The sequence below is a fragment of the Dermacentor andersoni genome, chromosome 4, assembly GCF_023375885.2.
Source record: "Dermacentor andersoni chromosome 4, qqDerAnde1_hic_scaffold, whole genome shotgun sequence".
NCBI lineage: Eukaryota > Metazoa > Arthropoda > Arachnida > Ixodida > Ixodidae > Dermacentor > Dermacentor andersoni.
The window spans coordinates 120,663,490-120,683,794 of NC_092817.1; the positions used below are offsets into that span (position 1 = coordinate 120,663,490).

Here is a 20,305-nt window from a genome sequence, read left to right on the forward strand (position 1 = left end):
AAAACTACAATACTTCCTCTACATCATTTACTAGGTGTTCATATCCTTCGCTTTTCTCGTACTCTTTCAATAATTCCCTGCTACGAAATGTACCCGAATATAAATACCTTAAACTTCCCTCATAATTTGTCTAGAAGCAAGCACATCGCAGTAATGTACCAAAATCTCCAAAGAGACTTAGCTACCTCCAACGCACTCTTCATATGCCTCCTCAGGAAGCTAAACTGCTAACATAGGTATAACTGAATCCTCGAATATGCACCTACAGTCTGTAATCCCTTTCACGAAAATAACATGAACAACATTGAGTCCATACAAAAGCAAGCTGGACGTTTTACCTTCTGTAGATAGAATATGAACTTTTTTCACCTTCATATGACCGATCTGAACCTAACACCTTTGTCTACATATTGCCCCATTGAAAGCTTAACGTTTCTGCAAAGTCTAATTAACTCATCTCGCTGTAATCATTAAGATAAATACATCAAGTTCACTGAACCTTCCCGTCCCGTAGCTCTCACAGCCTAAAGCGTTTAACCTTTTAACCTAGAGCCGACGTGCACGAACACGGCTTTTTCTTTTTCTTTTAGCAACTTATCATTGCAATTTTTTGCCTGTACAGTTGTTCGTTCATTGCCATTGACCGTTTTTTTTTTGTTGTTTATTTGGAATAAATATGTGACGTTATCTCTACTCCTACGAAATCCCCAGCGGGGCTATAGTGTGTAAAAATAAATAAATTAAAGTGCACGAGTATTTTTTTTAAAGCCTTTCACCGCCATCTAAATGCTGCAGTCACAGCAGGCAATAATGTCGCCACATGCTCCGCAGCAAAACGCCATAGCAGCTGCGTCACCGCCGAGGGTGAACGAAATTATCTGCGTGCTACAGTCTGAGCCAACTGAGATGGCAGGTCGTTTCTCAGATTCTGTAACCTTCCTTGAAGGTTCCGAAAGGTAATGCACAAGTCGACAGGAGGCTACTGCGCTGCTTGAACGTTGCCACCGGCTCTTACACTGCCACAAGTCTTTTTCCCCTGCGGGTATGCGCTCGCCGACACTTTTTCAACCTTCCCTTTTTATCCACATTTGTCCTTTAACAATTGTGGGCTAACCAACCGGGCACTACTTTTGGTAAACCCCTGCTCTTTCTTTCCTCCTTTTCCCCTGCTCCCCTTCTTTAGGCGACCCCGCGGATTTGACTAAAGGCTTAAAAAGCCGCATTACTGAGTGTTTGTAACCCTTCTGTACTCAACAACTTTTCTCACTATTTCCTCCCTCTTTCGTATTTCTTTTTTTTTTTTTTACCCTGGCATACCAGCAGGCATACCATCCGCACACTGAGCCTTGCCGAATTGTATCACACAGTGGACGTAAGTAATCGCCCTCTGTTTCAGACAAAACAAAAGATCGCGCTTTCAAACGGTTTATTTCTGAAATAAATATTCAAAGGACAACGCAAGATAATTTACATTGCCAAGAAGTGACAGAGTGTCGAGAAGAAAAAAAAACACAACAACATAGCGCTCTCGCGCCCTCTGACCAGTAGGTTCTGGGCATCATACATAGTACATCGTTAATACAGACACAAGTTGGGCTATGGGAGAGCACAGCTACATATTTTACACTTGGAAACATCTAAATCTAGTACATTGCTTATAATGCTTATATAGACAGAGCAAATGGCACTTCTCAGGGAGCGCCTCAACAGTAAATGCTTGCTGAATTAAGGCAAACTACACTGATGGTGTAAAGCAACACTGCATTATCATTTAATGAAAGAGCATGACATGTGCACACGCAATATTTGAAATAACAGTAGTGCGATAAGAAAGAAAAACGAGGAATTCCTACACATCTCGCGAATAATATTTAAACCCAAAACGATGTAGCTTTACAAAAAACAAGGTAACACATTGTACGTTGCGACAGCCATCACACTTAACGTCAACGGATGCACACTTATCGGCACCTTGGACACAAGGAAATATTTTAGGCAAGCGTATATAACATCAAAATTCACTTGTCTTTACACTTCGACAGCGACAATGACACAGCAAATTACACATTTGCATTTGAGAAAGAACACGACTTCAATTTTTTTTTTGTCACGCGAGAACCTTTAATATTTTTCAAGGATCGTAGTGGCCAACGCAGACAACTGTGGTTATCAACAAGGCTGCGATTTGGATAAAGCTACAACAGCTTTTACACGAGCAGTCGAAAAAAAAAAGACACGAACGTTTTATTCGCAGACTGTGATTATATTTGACGATAAGAGCACGAATGAGGACAGACATCGAATTCGAGAAGGGTGAGCGCGATTGTGCGAGATTTTCTCTCTCGTCTCGCGGCATGACGTAACGAGATAGTTGTGAGGACATGCGCAAGTGCCGCGTCTCATATTTGGTCGACGGACGCGGATTTTTTTTTTCTTTGCACACGAAGAGGTTGTGGAGAATAACTGACGTTCAAATTCACATTATTCACATTTAGAGTCATACACGTACGTGCGTATTCCCCCATGACGTCATTCTCTGCCATGATTCCTCGATCATACATCGAAAATCACTTATAGTGAACCCGTTGCGCGGCTGGGTTCAATGGCCCTTATGTGCTATGCTTCAGCCATAGGTAAAGGAGCATGTGAGAACATATCACTTTTTTTTTCTGTATGGGAGCCCTGGTCACTCAAGGGTAATGTCAACAATACAAACCGTCCAGGAAGATTTTAAACATTGCGGTATGTTTGTGTATTGCGCTTATCTATGTCCCATGTTTGCATGGGCCGTTCCAACTGCTTCCCGTGTTGTGAACATATTTGATACGTAACAATGAACTTGTGTAAATGTACAACACATTTTAACACCACCAGTGTTAAGGAGCGTTCAATGCATAAGGCAGAGTACGGCACGAGTTATCGTACATTGGTCCCAGTGTTTTTAAAGGCTGTTTTCATCATCCTTTGGACTGTTATATAACTGCCAGATGACAAAAAATGGCATATCACAAAACAAAACTCATTCTTGTTTTCGTGTAAACGATATGTGCAGTGCCACTCGTACGTGGGCAAAAACGCACAAGCATAGATGAGATGTGTGCGAGCTGGCGAATAAACAACTAGACTAAGGCAGTGCAAAAGGTATTGTTAAAACATGAAAACACTACAGACATGCCTCGAGTGGTACAGAGAGGCAAGACTAGATGAGAAACACATTCAGTCAGATATTAGCAGCGCAGTAAGTCTCTCAAAGCACTTTCGATAAGTACAAATATCGGACAAAATCGACCTCATTATGTTAACGTAAAAATTCAATGAACACTGTTAATTGAGTTTCAGCTGATATGTTTTCTCTTGCCACATAGACCGGCTAGCATTGTTAAAACTTACAGTCGTAGCATGCATTCAAATGATAAGAACGTGAGAAAATGAACAAGATGGCTACTGTAATGATCTCTTAAAAAAAAAAAAGGAAATAATGCGTGTATCGATGTATGACGTTGTGTTTTTCTTAAGGATTCGGATCCTTCAATGCAGATTTATTGTCAGCGCAAGAAACATAGCTGCGTAGTGAATCGCGCATGTGGTGTGGGGATTATTAATGCTTACGGTGTGCTGTAGTTCTCCATAGTACTGATTCTTCTGTCTATAACACGATTATAAATGCAAGTTATTATGTTCAGAAAAATAACCCTTGTCCACTAAACAGGCTCAGGGGCATGGTCTAAGAAAGCTGTACAAAAGTTAATAAATTACAGAAGGCTTGACAAGCAGGAACGGCATGAAAAAACAACGCGAGTTGACGACACAGCGATACACACAACCAAACGCGCAATGCAGGAGAGTCGAGGAAGCGTCTCCGCACTTCAGGCGCAACGAATGTAATAGTCCGTACACAATAAAAAAAAAAGGGCGGGGAGGAGAGGGAGTAATAATTGCGCAACAAAAAACACCTTTAACAGAAACGGGGCACTTCTCACTGGAATGGCAAGAAAACAAAGCTCGCCTTGCTCGTTTAAAAATGTCCGTGCTCCAGCATTTTTCTTTTTTTGGTGAATTCCAGTATAGGCACTTCTAAAGCGGTGTCCACTCATTGTAAAGGCGGCTGTGGCTGCATAAGCTTCCCTCCTGCCACCAGGAGTTCTTCCAGTCTTGCTCTTCTTCTTTGTCGTCACGTGGCCGGACCGGGGGCAAACACTAAACAAAACTCAAGGGCGAAAGCCGCTGTGAAACTCAACAACGCCAGCGACGTGGAGAGCCGTCGTTGGCACCTTTGGTTGAAGGAGGAGCGAGGCACGCGCACACACACACACGCACGCGTGTGCACTGTAGCGAGGAGTAGGCACCAGGTCGCCGCCGGATATGACGTCATGGATAGGCTCCGCTCGTTGCTTAGCGGATCATGAGGAACATGGCGCACGACAAGACCATTCCGACAACCTGCGAGAAGCAAAAGAAAAGCCATAGTGTTACGAGCTGTTCTTTCAAGTGCTCAGAGAAAGCAAGCGTATACCAGACACGTAAGGAGAGAAGAAACGTACGAACAATGTATTGTTCTGCAAACGTCTGGGCGATGCAGTAAGAAGAATGACCAACTAACAAATACTGAAACCGATACTAGAACGTTATGCGCACCGGCGTTTTCAAGCAAGCGTGTGTCGCACTTTTGGTATAGAGCGCAGCAGACGGTTACGTCAACTAGAAGCAGCATAACCTTACACGTAAAATACGCATAATAAAACATGCAATGGACATAAAAGGAAAGAAGGCAACAGTATTTTGCAGCCATGTGATTTTCTACCGCCGGTGTCGTACTTAATACCTGTCAGCCCAGCAACAGATTCAGTTGGCAAAATAGGTCGAAGTCGACATTTGAGATCAAAAAGTTAGGTTCGCGCATTGTCGCGTTTAAAATTAGCTTTGTCTTTTGTTCTCTACGTTGATATCTCCGCAACTGAACCTTTCTGTGCTAAACTGGCTATTCGAGAACGTGTTCTTACAGGGGTATTAGCAGAATATAACGAAGTAACTTAACACTTTTTTGTAGCAAATCGGGTGGAACTGTTAGGAATACTCGTTTCTGCATCTGTGTGATTTAGCCTGCTTTAAGAGCTCCGTTGCCATGCAGAAGCAAAGTTCGATTACAAAGAGTATTGATGAATTATATAGGGTGTGTTGACATCTGTCTGCTTTCGTGAAGCATGAACATCGATCAGCGAGTGAGCATTCACAAATGTGTACTACTGCGTTAACTCCGTTAAAAAAATACATTGTTTATTCTACATGTTCTAGAGTTTCTTTTGATGATTGTGCAGCTTAAGTAAACATTAAACATTTTATTCGATCACAAACAAATTTTGGTGCTCAGTTGGGTAATAAACAAAGTTCTTCAGCTTTAAGAAATATTGCGTGTAGCACAAAAAGAGGCAGGATGAAAAATCATAACGATGTTTCGTGCTGGATTATCAGCTGAATTATGATATGAGAAAGCCTTCTTAATCACACCACAGCTTCTTTTGCGCCCTATTTCACTTTCTTATTGCTGAAAAGAAGGATCGTGTTCGTCTGAACAAAATAAAGAGACACTTACTAAAAGGCAGGCGATGCCGATGCCTATTCCACCTACAATGACAGCGTGTCCCTTGACGAAGTCCCGGACTTTTTCGTGACAGCTCTGCAAAAGTCAAAGAGAGGTACGCGAAGATGTTAATTTTGGCATTGCAATAAGAACTTTACCGATTATCTACCCTGTGCAAGAAAAATTTAAATAAGATAACTTGGAAGAGCGCCTCGCAAACAGCCGTCTAAATGCAATAACTGACAGACAATCTATCACTGGTTTCCAATACACACGATGACTGCGTCAGCGTTCGTGGCACTGCTACTCAATTTGTCGTATCCATAATATCAAGCGGTTTCCGAAAACATTTCAATGCTGTACTCTATTTCTTAAGCACTGATCGGCAACTCTCGCCCCACGAGGGTTTATTTTGGAAGTTCCACAATAGACGCCGACACATGGTCACATAGTCACATAGTCATAGACATAGATATAGACACATAGTCAGCAGGACAGGTGCCAGCATTATGTGTTATCTTCTTTCGAACCATTCCTTCAAACATGTATCCGTAACAACGATGAGTCCTACTCAACCATGAGAGTTTATTTTAAAAAAATGCAATTCTAATACCTTGGGAGCCTGTGAAACTGTCCTCCTGTGTGACTGTTTGAAGATGCCACAACCAAAGAAGCACAGTCATGATATCTAGCATGCTCTAGGGGACTGAGGTTATCTTATGCAAGATAATTCGTGCGGTAAGTAAGAACTAGTGAAGACACTCACGTCCATGTAAGTGTCTCGGTCCGTGGGATTCTTGGAGCAAGCATGAAGCCACTCCTTTTTCATGCAGCACGACTCCGGCACTTGATGGTTCGCGTTGAAGTGCGAGTTCTTGAGCTGCCAGATTCGGTACGGTTCGGTTTTCGCTTGTAGTCGAACGCCACAGCACTGGAACTGCAGAAAGAGAAATCGATATAATGAGATGAAAACCTGAACTCGCGTTCAGATGGAAGCAGTTACGCTTGGCAAAAGTTATTTGTTTGATGTTGAATTCAGAAATAGCCGTAAACACAAAGAAATATCCCAGTCCTAATGTCTGCTCTGAATGCGGCTCATTTTCTAATTATGATCTGGTCAAGTCGTCCGAGTTCTATATATTTTAATTGCAGACATATCGCCAATGCTGTCGTTGCTCCGGTGGGACCACGTGACCCCGTTGTTAGCCTGCCCTTGCAGGAAAGTATGTCATAGAAAGTGTAACTTTCGGCGTCGACTGCGAGCACAGCTTCCCTGCTTTCTGTTCGCCTCACGCCTTTATTCTTTATTCCTACACACCGAGATATTGGCGGTCACTTGGAAGGCACAGGTTTCGAAATATTAACTTACGTGCTGCTGCACTGCGTCCCATGCGTCCGTGACGACGGAGTCGTTTTTGTAGGAGGGAATGGACATGACCATTTCTTGGTACATCCGGTCGTCCACCTAGAAAGTACAAAATTGAAGGAGAACACATGAAACTGCGGTAAAGAATCTCGCAACGGTGAAAGCAATAAATGCTGCATGGCAGTCCACGCTCGCTTATCTCAGTTCTTTTGCGTAAGAAGGAGCTGGTAACATTATATTACTCGTGACATTGCTAATTATGCACCTACCTGGCACTATCATTTAGCGCTGGTATAAGGTCCTGAGATCACTATATCCAGCATGCATTTCCCAGGTCAGAATTTAATTCCGTTGGATAACTCTGGTAATTCTGTCTAAGCTTTGCACCAGTCCCTATGCCCGTCTGTCATCTGCCATATTTTGACGTCCTCATCTTTGTGCTCACATACGTTTATCTGAGTAGCATTTAAACGTAGAATGTGTGAGCAGTGCTTGCTCTTATGAATAAAGTTCTCGAGTTGCTGTACTAAAACAAAAAGAGACATTCTCGCTGGCATGAAGTTATGACATTAATTAAAATTTACCCTGATCCATTGCCAGATAAGAAGAGAAACTGTAATCGTGTGCTCTTCTATGAAGGCTTGGCGTAAATAAACACACTATAATATTAATTACTACCTCTAAGTGTGGCTCTTGCTTACGATAACCACTGATATTGCTTACCTCATTCCTGAAGACGTATCCTAATATGCCTCCGACGAGCATTGTGATGAATATCATGAAGAGTATTATGAAGTACTGGAAAGAAATGAAAAAGGAGACAATTAACAACGGTAGGCGACGGACACTGGGGAAGACCAAAAAAGCAAGAATGTGTTCATAAAGTGAATGACTATGAAAAAGACCCTTTGTAGCATTTCAAATTTTATTTGTTAGCCACCGTACCTTTTCTACACAGTCGTGCCTGACTGTGTGCTAATAAACGCCACTCTGTGCACTCAAACTATTCCCATTTCTAACGGTTCCCACTTTTTAGAGAAACGTACACGTTATTGTGAATTTTTGCGTAATTCTACAAAACTATAAGCTGTTGATATCGTTGCACTTACTGATCTAATCAAGTATTTCATGTGTACGATTGACGCATGTTTGCTTATTCATTCACTGTAATATACTTTACTTCCCTCAAAGCCAGTGAGCACCAGGAATCGAAGTAACATTTTGTAGTATATGTTGTTGTTGTTGTTGTTGTTTTATTACGACACTGCCATTCTTCACTCCTGTCAAACATACACTTCGCGTGCTATACTCTATCCCCGAGGTTCCAATGCTCGTGGAGCATCCCGAACACACTTTCAGGGTGAATGACATTGCTCATTGTCCCCAATCCTGCCGGTGCACATAACAGTTTCGCGGCACAGCATTTCGCTACAAGACAGCGCGAGCAATTCAAGATTCGCTGCTCGAAAACAATAAGGCAGAAGGTGCTCGAGACAATAAAGAGGCATGCCTACTCGCGCTGGCCATTTGTTGACCGCGTCTCCCAGTTCGTTTCCATGTCGACAAAGGTACAACAAATAACTCGGCGTGCCTGCACGAGTTCGAGCACGCCACCCGCAGCCTACGGGCTCGGGCAGCACGTGTCGCGAGCATTCCCAGATCAATATGCGAGCACGATTCCGAGAAACTAGCTCTCCGTGGGGGGCGGGTCGATGCTATAGAAGCCGTTGGGGCCCGTGGATTTCGGACCGCGACCGCACGCTGCCATTGGTCGCTTCCGCCGCAAAGTGTTTCGGCCCGCGGCCTGCGATCGTTTCTCAAAGCGGCAGGACGAGGAGGAAGCGGGTCACCGAAGGACGATGCACTCATTTGCCGCGTCACGACCGAGGCCGTGTCGCAACGAACTTTCTCGGATACGCAGAACGCGCTCGTTCGATAATCGCTCGATTAGAGACCACTGGCCGCGGAACCGTAGAGAGTGGCGTGACGGTGTTTCACTCTCCTTGTAGAAGCGTTACACGCATCGGAGTTGTTTGAGGCAAAGCTAAGAATAGGTTTTCCTTCCTCGCTGCGCGTGGTAACACTTATACACTCGATGCCCAATGGGGAGCCCTCGATGACAAGGTCAAATATCGCTTACTGCAAACAGAAAAAAGAAAGGCGCAAGCTGGAGAAAAACGTTTTCTATTTAACGTTTATGATGACACGCTCTCGAGCAACACTGCCAGAGATGTCCTTTCCATGACTCCATGCATTCAGACACTGTCTTCGGCGTACGGGCATGTGGGTCGCAGGGAAACCTACCGTGAGAAGCATGCACTTGATCTCCTTGAAGGCGCCGAGGCAGCCGAGGAAGGAGATTATAGTGACGACGACCCCGGTGGCGATGAGAATGGACGCCGAGCTGACGTACAGGTCCGTGCCCAGGAGCCGCTCCATGAAGGACCGGTCGGCCAGGGTCCAGATGCCCACCGCGAACACCACCACTCCGCCAACCTGGGTGTTTGCAAGGTGGTACATGAGCCAGTGGTTAAACACTTGAGCGCTGCGTCTCTCATTGCCTGCAAATTTGCCTACGACTTTGGTTACACAGTACTTTACAAGGAACATAGCTTTGCCACGGAAGATTCATTTGCTAGGAACATCGACAGCCCCTCCAAAATGCTTTCACGTCAGCTTTAGTTCCTAGGGATGAGCGCAAACTAAAACAGAGCGAAGGGAAGACACCACCAGCAATTGTGCTGCATTTGATGCGTCTCTCATTATGTATTTGTCACCTAAGCTGCATTCCTCAGGACGGAATACTATTAAAACAACGACTGGAGACCCTGCTGCAAACTTGCTTTATGCATTTTGCTCGGTGCCTCGAAGGCCATGCTAGAAATCCGGGTGGGTGGCTTTCTACGGTGACCTACATGATATGTCGGTCATGGCAGAATGCCATTCATGTTAATTGACTGCATTTCTGTTGCGCTAAATAAATGCAGGAAAAGCTTTCTTGTTTGTCAATATGAACCTAGACAACAAGCTGTTTAAATTGTGAGACTTTATCCACAGCCATGGTGCCCTCCAATAAGCTCGAGGAGCTTAGTAAGGCTGTGCGGGCAAAGTCCCTTATTTTCAGAATGAGCAACGTTACGCTGATTGAAACAGAGCAGAATTGATTGCGCACAATTAGCGAATACCTTCCATTCCCCGGCCATTATGATCCCTTCAAACGACCTCGAGCTTTACAAAGCGTACAAAAGTCTCGCGCCTGCGTCGGCTTCGATGCTTCACATTCCCACTGCGTGATATACCAGCCTGAAATAAATGCGTTTTTAATCGCTAGATGTTTATTTCGGCGTCATGTACATTTTCCATTGTCAGGACAGTTCTTACACCCTGGTGCTCGGGCAGTCTCTCCTTGCGCCTGACTCAGTGACCCAATTTACGCACCGGTGAACGGCAACTACGGTCGACTTTTCGCTCGTGATTGTTTACCTGCCACGCATGAGTTCGTGTGTAAAATGACGCCAGTTTGGCCAAAATTAAATGTGTAGTCTGCTATTCATGCCACTTCTATTAACCGGTAAGCCGCACTGCCACAGTACTAATTTCGGGTTCAGGCAGTACAGCTATCATACTTATTACTGCGTCTTTGTATAATCTAACCAAGCGCGCGGACAAGCCGTTTACAAAGCATACGTTTACAGCTTGCAGTTGTGCCAATTGGCTTTCCCATAAACACCGCTACTTAGGTTCCTCTGCTTAAGTACAACCATGCTGACCTTTAGATCGCCGTGTTGTACTCAGCCATCACGAAGGTCAGGCTCGCAGACGTGTGGGACGCAATGCCACTACAACGCTCCCCTTCTGTGCAAGTGTTCCGACTTTGCGACGCGTGGACCATGGCCCCTCGCATCACAGGCTTACAAAGCGACGCGGGCACTGCTACGGTTCATGAAATCGAGTAGCCTCAGCGACCGATTACAGGCGTGAAGTTAAGGACAACCGCACATATTCACACTGATAGCACCTTCTTCTCTCCCTCCCCTTTCTTTGCTTCCCTTATAACCCTTCCCCTGTGTAGGGTAGCAAACCGGACGTGCGTCTGGTTGACCTCTCTAACTTTCTTTCCTTCTTAACCTCCTCCTACTTTGCCTCACACTATCTTTCAATGGCGGCGCGCAGCCATGTGCCCGCCTCCCAAGCTTCAATCCTAAAGATGTTCCCATCACCACGCCGAAGCTGCTCCTTCTTATTTTATTCTTCCTTTCGCACCTACTCAGTGCCTCTCCGGTGGGCATCGTCGCCATGTGCCTCGACGGAGACCACACAGCAGCAACTAGGAGAGGACAGACACCGTTGAACGGGGCCCTGAAGTACACAGGCCCAGATAGTTCGCGTCTCATCGTCTGCTCCTTGGTCTATAAGAGCTGCCTCGTCGAAAGAGCACGGGGGCGCCCGCAGGGACGGACGAAGGCACAGGCATGCCCATCCCCGGGACCCCGATCACTCCATTTTTAATGTCGCTTGCCCGGGATCGGCGGGCCAGCCAAGTCGGCTCGGATAGGGGACCACACCCAAAGTAAAAAAAAAAAAAAAAACGAAGCACACGACGTTGGGCCCACATCCACGAGTAGCACGCTCTCTCTGTCTCTCTCTCTCTCTCTCAAACCTCGTCGTCGAATCTGCGCCGCTCGCTGTTACCCACGGCCCGCTCTGTCCTCCGCTCCGAAACCGCACGGCTCGCGTCCTCCTCCTACAGCTGGGCCCGGCCCGATTTCCCGGCGCGCAGGTACAGCCTCTCGCTTTCGCAAAGCCCTTCATTACGCCGGTGTCGTCCCAGCCTCGGCTCTCTTTCCTTCTTTCTCACCGCGTCTCGCTCTCCGGATTTGCCTTTCGACAAGCTGCACTCGAGCGCCTGTTCTGCGCTCCTTTTATAAGCCGTTTCAAAAGGGCAAGTTCCTTCGGCGCTTCACGGGGAAGAGCGCGCCCGTGGATGACCTTTATTAACTGGAGCGCTGTCGTGGTTTATTTATGCTCCTGGCACGCGGGCTCGAACGTGCAAAGTCGTAATCACGACCCGGACGGTGCCGGAGACGTATGTATATCAATGGAATATGAGCCCTGTGAGGGACGCCAGATGCGCGTACACATGGAGACTTGGGCTAACGAATGCACAGCGCTATTCTTTCGCTGCGACTGCGAGGGTACGGGGGGAAAGGATTACGCTTGATTTTCCATTTTTTTTTTTTGTCTCGTGTGCATTCTAACGACATCGTGGAGCGAAGCGAACTGGTTCCCTCTACGAAATTAAATGCAAAGAAAAAAGAAACGCGCTCCACATTAGGCGCGAGACGCTCGGCAATGACGACAGTCAACACCACGCTGCGAATGACCCATAGCCACTTACTTTTATTCCATCTTTATTTCTCTTCATTACACTTCTCTCGCATACCTCGCGTTCCGACCATGTCATATCCTTGGGTCAACAATTCTCAGGGGCTTCGACTTTCATGTGCGCAACTTATAACGTCTCCAGCTCAGCATTCTGACCAGGCACGGCCCTAAGTGTTCACTTTATTTACTTCATGCAATAAACTGTTCTCAAGGGGCCTGATTTCTTTCCTGCATTTCTTTCGAATGCGTCTCGGCACGTACGCCGGTGGTTCCCTCTTTCGTTACGCTGCCTTGACTCAAAACCAGAGTCGAACCAACGACCTCAGAACATCTCGTGATCCCCTATCGTCGCTGAGTTTATACTCGCTTCTTGATCGTAACCTAGACAGCCCCGTGCGTGGCAATCGAGCGTGCTAAAGCACCCGGGCGTCCCGAAGCAACATCTTTCATTAACGCTCCCTCATCTTCGACGATACGCTGGCTTTGTGCAACCTTCGGCACGACAAAACGGTGATTTATAACCGAGTTTAGGCGACGACGACGCGCCGACGTTTTGTACAGAGGAGTCCATAACCTTCACCGATCCACGCGCCGAGCTCAAGGGGAAGGATACCAAAAAAAAAAACGCTCCTAATAAATTTCCGAAGGCCAGCCGCTTAAAAATTAATCCACATACACACCGACGACGCAGACGTTCCTCCAAAGCATCGAAACATGCATATTTCCTTCGGATCGGGCTTTTTATCTTTTTTTGCCTCATTGATTCTACGACGACATTTGGACACATGTTTCTCTCTTCGAGCCATTTTTCTGTTTTCTCAGATTTTCTGATTCTACTCGGTGCCGATCGCACGCGGACTATAGCAGAGGACCGCGGCCTCGTCGCACCAACAGCGATAACAGAAAGGTCGTTCCTCCTTTTGCCAGAAGAAAATAAATAAATAATTGTTTCTGAACACCGACGATCATGTGTGATGCAAGAGGACCCCGCGCCATCGCATCACGCAGTCCCTCAAGCATCCTAATTGCGTGGAGCGCCGTCGAGCCGCCTTTCCACGGGGAGATTCAGTATAGTAATACCGGCAGAGGGGTTAGCGCTCTCTCGCACGAGAGAAACGAGAGACAAACAGCGAGACCACGAAGGCAAAAAAAAAGGGGGAAGAAAGAAACACGCAAAGAAAAAGAGAACGAAAGAAAGAAAGAAATGGTAGGAGGAGATCTTAAAAAGAAACAAACAAACAAAGAAACCGCGATAGTTGGCGATACGGGGAAGCGAAAACAAGATGGAAAAGAAGGTTCGCATGTCGAAGGCAAAGAAATAAACGTAGAAGGAGGATCTGTCGGCCACTTGATTACGTGGGAGGGTGCCGAATAAAGTGCCGAGTGCGCGTGTGCCTCTTTACCCTTGAGCGAAACGGAATCCAGCGCATATCGCCGATCTCTCTCGGCCAAGCGCATGCGAAGTTGAAGCGGCGTGAATGAGGAGGGGGGGAAATGCAGCCGGCCAGTATTTCTTTTTTCCTTTTTTCAGTCAAGGTCTCCAGACGCGTTCGCGGGTTGTCCTTCCGGTTTGCGGAGCAGCGAAAGCCTATGCGTCGAAGAGACCCTTACAGGGGCGAAAAGCGGCCGCTCGCACTGATGCTTTCGTTTAGGCTTCCTCAAATTTTTAGAAGCTACAGAGCCCCGGAGACTGAGAGGGCCAACGCTTTTTATATCCTGCTCTTTTGGCGCCAGGCATGTGCACGTATATGCCCTTGCAGTAGCTTTAGGGGGCACCTGCAACTCGCAGAATGCCTTGGAAGATTATGACGAAAACTGTGCAGGCACTATTGAATTTAATAAAAAATTAGGGGGGCGGGGGAGATCACATTCATGATTTATCTAACCTTTAGCTTGGCTTTCTAGCACAGATGAGATTGCAAAAGCATGGCGACAGTACATGTCAGCGCTAACAAGAAAGCTGAGTGTACTTTGTCTTTATGACTGCAACCCAAAAGTAAAAGAAGAAATAACACACTGTGCAACGTAAGTAACCAATACTTCGACGTTGTGAGTTACAAGCATTGCGAAAAAGCCTCTTTACTTGGCGAAACAGTTCTGCACTGCAATCTGCGTGTTAGAGCCGCAAGGATTCTTTCAAATCTTTTCTGCTCACAATGAGGGAAAGAATCCCGATGCTGTCTATATTCCCCAATCTTTTCTGAGCAGGTAAATGTCTCTATCGAGGGGCGGCACCGTCTCAAATTTGAAAAGCTGGTGTGCTGATAAAATTGGCATTCAAATAACTTTCCTAGGTCATTCCTGTAGACTACCTTGTGATCGTACTCAAGGATAACTCAAGCGACTAACCTAACTGCACCTTACGCATGTTTTTCTTTTTCAGAGAAAAACAAGGTAGCGCTCAAGATAAAATATAATGTTGCGGTCGTTACAGTAACGATGTCAAGGATCGGGCGAAGCGCAGTACTCACCATGATGATGAAGTTGGCCACGAAGAGTGCATACTTGACTACTTTCCCGCACCCCTCCAACATTCTGGTATCTGTGAGACAAGGCGAAAGAAAGAGGCAAGAGTTACTCGGCACGAAGTCACCACACCCTCCACTCGCTAGACACCGACTTACAAAGCAGATCCCATTACTCTTGGCTGCATAACTGCTTATAGAAACACACGAAACATTTTGACGAAGCACAAAACAACACTTGCTCAAAACCTCGGGCAAATAATACGGGATTGGAACAACCCACAGGATAATTTGTTTTCCCGTCCGAATTTCCTTCACGCTGAAATTGAAATGGACGGAGAAATTTGAGGGCACAAAAAAAAAACGACAAAGAGAAATATATCCTTGAACGGACTCAAACCGCACAACGCGTCAGGAGGTAAACAAAGGATGACGCCGTCGCTGTTTCCGCGAGATAGAGAGTGACGTAAACAGCGGGACATATTAAAGCGAAGCAAAACGCAAGCGAAGGAAACGTAATCAGACCGATATCGTAATGCGATGGCCCGGTATTTTTAGCCGCACCGCTCGTCGCGGCACTCGGGCGTGGTCCTTTCCTGTACGAGGAAGGAACAATCAGAAACGTTGGGGACCTCCGAAAGTCACAAAGATTGATGCCGGCTTCGCCAACCTTCCCCCCCCCCCCCCCCCCAAGCTCGACAGCCACTGCAACCACCCTCCCACCCAGAATAGGAAATGCGGCCATCCCTGGAATGTACGCGTCGTCGGAGACCTGCCTGCGACAAGGTCTCTCGTTCAAGGATCGTGCGCTGACAAGTCCCCGTACGCGGAAAGATCGATGTCGGTGAATTATGGCCACACCGTCCGAGATTAGCGCGGGCCTCGGCGCGGAGCTTCTTGCGGAAGTGTCTCGAGCGAGCGGGATAGAGAAGAGGTTCATTTGGTTTATTGGGCGACGGACGGTGATGAATGGAAGATGAGATACGTTTTCTTTGTCACTTGTTATCGGTGAGTTCTTGCGCCAAGCGACGGGGAGCGAGAGCCTGTATTTATCTAATTGTGCATATGAATCATTAGTGTAAAGCTGTCAAAATTTCTCTTTCCAGTCTCTCGTGTTTATAATCTCCGCGCTGCCATCAAGAATCAAATTCAACGTAACGCAGGCGGCGAGTTCTTATACTCGAAATAAACGACTATATTTCGTTGATTATAGGAATTAAGAAAACAGGTTGGCGTCGCAGGGCAAGCAAAAAAAAAAGAAGAAAAAGAAGAAATGAACCCGCTGAAAGCACTCAAATGTACTGAAGATTGACAGTCTATGATCACTTAATCATGCAATGATCTGCATTCGGTTTTGGTTTGTTTAACAACTGCATTTATAACTGCGGACTTGGGCATAAAAGAAAACGCATAAGATAGAATAGACAGATATGCGCAGCTGCGCAAAGTGAGACTTCTATCCACTATTTCCAGGCGTCTTGTATTAATCGTAACACCGTCGTATTTTCTTATTAGTGTTCTTTTCCTGAATGTCAACAAAATATATATCGCAACTTCGGTTTTCTTTTATTATGGTATGAAGGTAGGCCTCAAGTAATCACGCGCCAAAACGTATTCATTTCGTCAAACAACATATGAATGCAGAAATATCTAGAAAAAGTACCAAAGAAGAACTGCACTTTTTATGCCCCCCCACCAGTACAACCAAACTGCTTTATTTAGGCGGCGTTCAATAACGCCGCAAGTGGCTGTTGCAGCCATTGTGGCAGTAATGTGGCCTTAGCTGCGTATGATAAATGTGGCAGTTAGGTTTCGTTCTTTGTCTTTTTCGGAGCATGATCCAAATAAAATGGCACGGATATGTGCACTCACTCGGTGTAGAGCTGAGACCTGTAGCGGCAGCACGTACGGCATGAATTGTCTCACTCAAGTAGGGTGTGCTCCAATGGAACCGACAGCTGCCGCTGAAAGGTTGGCTTCCTTCACTGACGCCGAGCGCCGTGGTAGAGTCTTACTTAGGGTCGCTTTACTCCAGCCAGACTTACCGTATCAAAAGTTTAATAAACGCCTTAATAGGGGAATGAGCAAAACGTGAACAAGGCGAATGCAGGAGCCAACGTTTCGACAAGTGGACTTGTCTTGTGAAGAAGACAAGTCCACTTGTCGAAACGTTGGCTCCTGCATTCACCTTGTTCACGTTTTGCTCATCGTCTTTAATTTGCATCTCCCGCATTCCCCGTCTTTTCTCTGGATTAATAGGGGAATGGCATACTTGTCTTGCTAAAATATGGTGCTCAACGAAGGCTACCGTAACGTTTCCTGCTGCAGCGTGCGAGTCGTGCCCCGAGGCCTTGAACCCGGAAGAAGCCATCGAAGGTCTCACTCTCGAAAACAACAGAAGTAGGTAGACGTCTGCACGCAGACGCTGTCACATCCTCCATTCTTTCACTGTTTTCTTGTTTGTCTTTAGGCACATTTAGCGACGGCTGTTCCGTTCCCATTTTATCCCACAATCTCTATTTCTCCTTCTGTAGCTTCTAAGAGACCTGGCCACGAAATTTGAAGAGCGACGCTGTTTTAGGGTGCGACCGTCTTCAGCCCCGGACGAACAAACACGTGTCGTGTCGTCGGGATTTCCAGTAATAAATAACCAACCATTTAACGACTTTATGACTGCGTTAACTCGGCACCGCAAAGAACGCCTATACAACCAACCTTTTCTAGGTATTGCACGAGAAGTCTCTTCCCTCTTAACAACTTGCAGCTGAGATGAACATGCAATGTATTTAGCCGTAGGACTAAAGACGGGAGAGGCAAAGGGTTATTATACAATTAATAGTTGACGCTCACCCGTGAGAGAAAAGCAAGCAGCGATACGTATAGAGCTTACTCCAGCTCGGAAAACGCAACAGGTAAACGCATCCACATCAGAGACATCTGCGTGTGCTGGCGGTACACGTCCACGGCGACTTCGTACTTAGAGACTGTAGCAAAGAACCCAACTGGAACGCCCGTTCGCGCTCAGAAGAACAGGATGCAGTGATCTTCGCAAAGGTGCGCGCTTTGTACTTGCAACAATTACTCAAAGCTTCACCACCGCCCCCCCCCCCCTCCTTCTCAGTTAAAGGTGACTAATAACGCACCATTTTCGGCGAAGAAAAAGAATTCCGCGAGCGCGCGCACCCACGTGTGATGGTCGCTCTACGGGATATCAACTTTGAGCGCACCCGCCTGCGCTCAAATTATAGGTTTCGCAGGTCGCCGCCTGAATAAGTCAGAAGTACGCAAAACTCTGCTCACGTGTGTTTCTTTTCCTCGTGGCGAAAGGCACGGACCGAAAGCCGTAATTAACCTCACGCTCCTGCCCTCGTAGGTGCCGCAGAGGTTGCCAGTGTCACATTGCTGAGGAAGTTGTTACGAAGTGTGGCAGTAACGCAAAGAAAAATGATCCCCCTTCAGCTTGCGAAGAAGCTTCAGACACGATGACGTCGTAAAAAGGCCATGCACTTAGAAACACCCGTATTAACGTGAGATCTCCGTCCCCCCTTACCCCACCCCTCCCGCCGCTAGTCAGTGAGCTAATACGTGTGAAGCAAATATCCCAGAATGTAGACATGACTCGTGTGCCAGCGAGCCTAACTTACGACTGATATACGTCGTTGGCTGTGTCTGGGTGAAATAGATTATCACCTATCAGCACAATCTCCTGGCGCCTTCCCTCTAACAAGTTGCCTCTCGACTTGTTCAGCGAAGGCTTTATACACGTTCCCAGCTACTATGAAACGCTACGGCTACTACGAAACACTTGAAGACACACACACACACACACCGAGGCAACATAATTGCGTTCTGATGACATGCTTATAGTCGTTACGCGAGAAATTCGCTCAGCGTATAACAACGCTGATGAAAGGCCACCAAACAAACACATGGCACAGATATCGGCGTGCCCAACGGAAATAATACTTCTCGACTCACCCACATTCTCAACCATAGCATCGAGGAGAAGGTGGGCGGAACAGCCCAAATCGACGCGACTTCCTCCGCCAGTCGAAGCGGTATTGCCGGCACGAGAGAAACGACAGCTACCAGCCAAGAAAACTTCGCGCCCACGCGCGCGCACTACGGGGGCGCAAGCTCGCCCAGCGCCGTCGAATCGACGAGCGACCAACCCGGTGTCGAAGCGCACGCAGCACTGACCCCAACCGGACGCGACGGGCTCTCGATGAACAAAGCGCCGAGGGACCGGCGACGGCGACGCAGTGCAACACGCCGATGCGACGCGTCACCTTTGCGCCGTCGGCGGCGGGAGGGTCGCGAGGGGATGCGAAGACCGCAGCCCGAGCCCGAGACAAAGCCGGAGCCGAACGCCGAGTGAAAGATGTCGGCGAGAGAGAAGGCGTCGCGAAAGAGACGGCGCGCATGTGCTACGTGGTACGTACGCGGTCGAACCTCGAGATCGACCCCGCCTCCGTCGACCCCGTCACCACCACGTTTATCGCCGTCGCCGCCCGCGCCGCCGATCGACCGGCACGAGAGAGCAACACCTACCCAATCGCGTGCTAAGCGACCGGGACAGACTCGCGTTCGATGAGGGTGCGACTCCATTTGGCTGAAGCATGACCTCCGCCGGAAAAGAAAAGACAAGAAAGAAAAAGAAAGCAAAGCTTTCAAACTCCAACGAACGAAAGAAAGAAAGAAAATGAAACGCTGTAAAGAGATGAAAGAAAGTGTATTTGCAAAGATATGCACTTAGTTTCGCACACAGCTATACCACGGCAAAACTTCACCTTTCCGCTTTCAGGAAAGCTTTCAGACGCACGGTCTGCCGACGACGGCCGATGCGGTATCGCTTCCTAACAACGCACGCGATAGAGGCGAGTGCCCAGCGCGCTCTCGAAAGTGTGTACGCGTACAGGCTGTGAAACCGGTCGTAGACTGCTCGACATTGTATAATATACTGCAGCACGTGCAGCAGTCACCCAGGTACAATATCTACTGCGCCGCTCTGTGAATGCATTAAAAGCTTTGGCATCGGGCACGGTGTGGGTTTGTGAGTAGTGCGTCTCTGCTGTGTGTGCGGCCTTCGGCTCAGATAGAAGCCGCACGAGAAAAAGAGCCGCAATACCGAATGCGCGAAGAAATGAAGATAAAGGGGGACTGTAGCAACCTGGATTCAACTTGACTTTTGTTGTTCTTTTCCGATAAGTTTGTATTAGGCGGCCTCAATGGAAGAGGAAACTGCAATGCCTCTTGGAAGGTTTCTTCTCGCAATAAAGAGAGTGGTGCGGACTGATTAGATTGCTAACCGTCGAGGCACGGCGGGAGCTCGTACGCGTTCGTAACGGTTAAGAGTGCATCGTACGACCTGGATCTCGTGCGGTGCAAAGAGCGAGGCTGCAATGCTAAGACCGTTCACCCGTCGCGTCGCGTTTTTCTTCAGAGAGAGGAACGTCCCTCGGCGGCCACTGCACCAAGATAAGTGCGGGAGAAAGAACACGAGCACGTTGT

General features: G+C 47.1%; 1 protein-coding gene across 3 annotated transcripts in view; it reads right to left on the bottom strand.

Moving 5' to 3' along the window:
* Window positions 1–1,409: 1,409 nt before the first annotated feature.
* Window positions 1,410–20,305, bottom strand: part of Tsp74F (Tetraspanin 74F) — a 420,355-nt gene continuing 401,459 nt past the window's right edge. For 2 of the 3 annotated variants that reach the window (XM_055074358.1, XM_050184657.3), the window contains 7 exons: window positions 14,801–14,871; window positions 9,249–9,440; window positions 7,668–7,742; window positions 6,948–7,043; window positions 6,345–6,515; window positions 5,591–5,674; window positions 1,410–4,440 (listed from right to left, as the gene is read on the bottom strand). In XM_055074358.1, coding sequence (XP_054930333.1) covers window positions 4,393–4,440; window positions 5,591–5,674; window positions 6,345–6,515; window positions 6,948–7,043; window positions 7,668–7,742; window positions 9,249–9,440; window positions 14,801–14,863 — 729 coding nt within the window. In that variant the 5' untranslated portion in view covers window positions 14,864–14,871 and the 3' untranslated portion in view covers window positions 1,410–4,392. Of the gene's footprint in view, window positions 4,441–5,590; window positions 5,675–6,344; window positions 6,516–6,947; window positions 7,044–7,667; window positions 7,743–9,248; window positions 9,441–14,800; window positions 14,872–18,772; window positions 19,901–20,305 lie in introns of those variants that run through there. The other variant, XM_050184656.3, reaches the window with a different exon arrangement.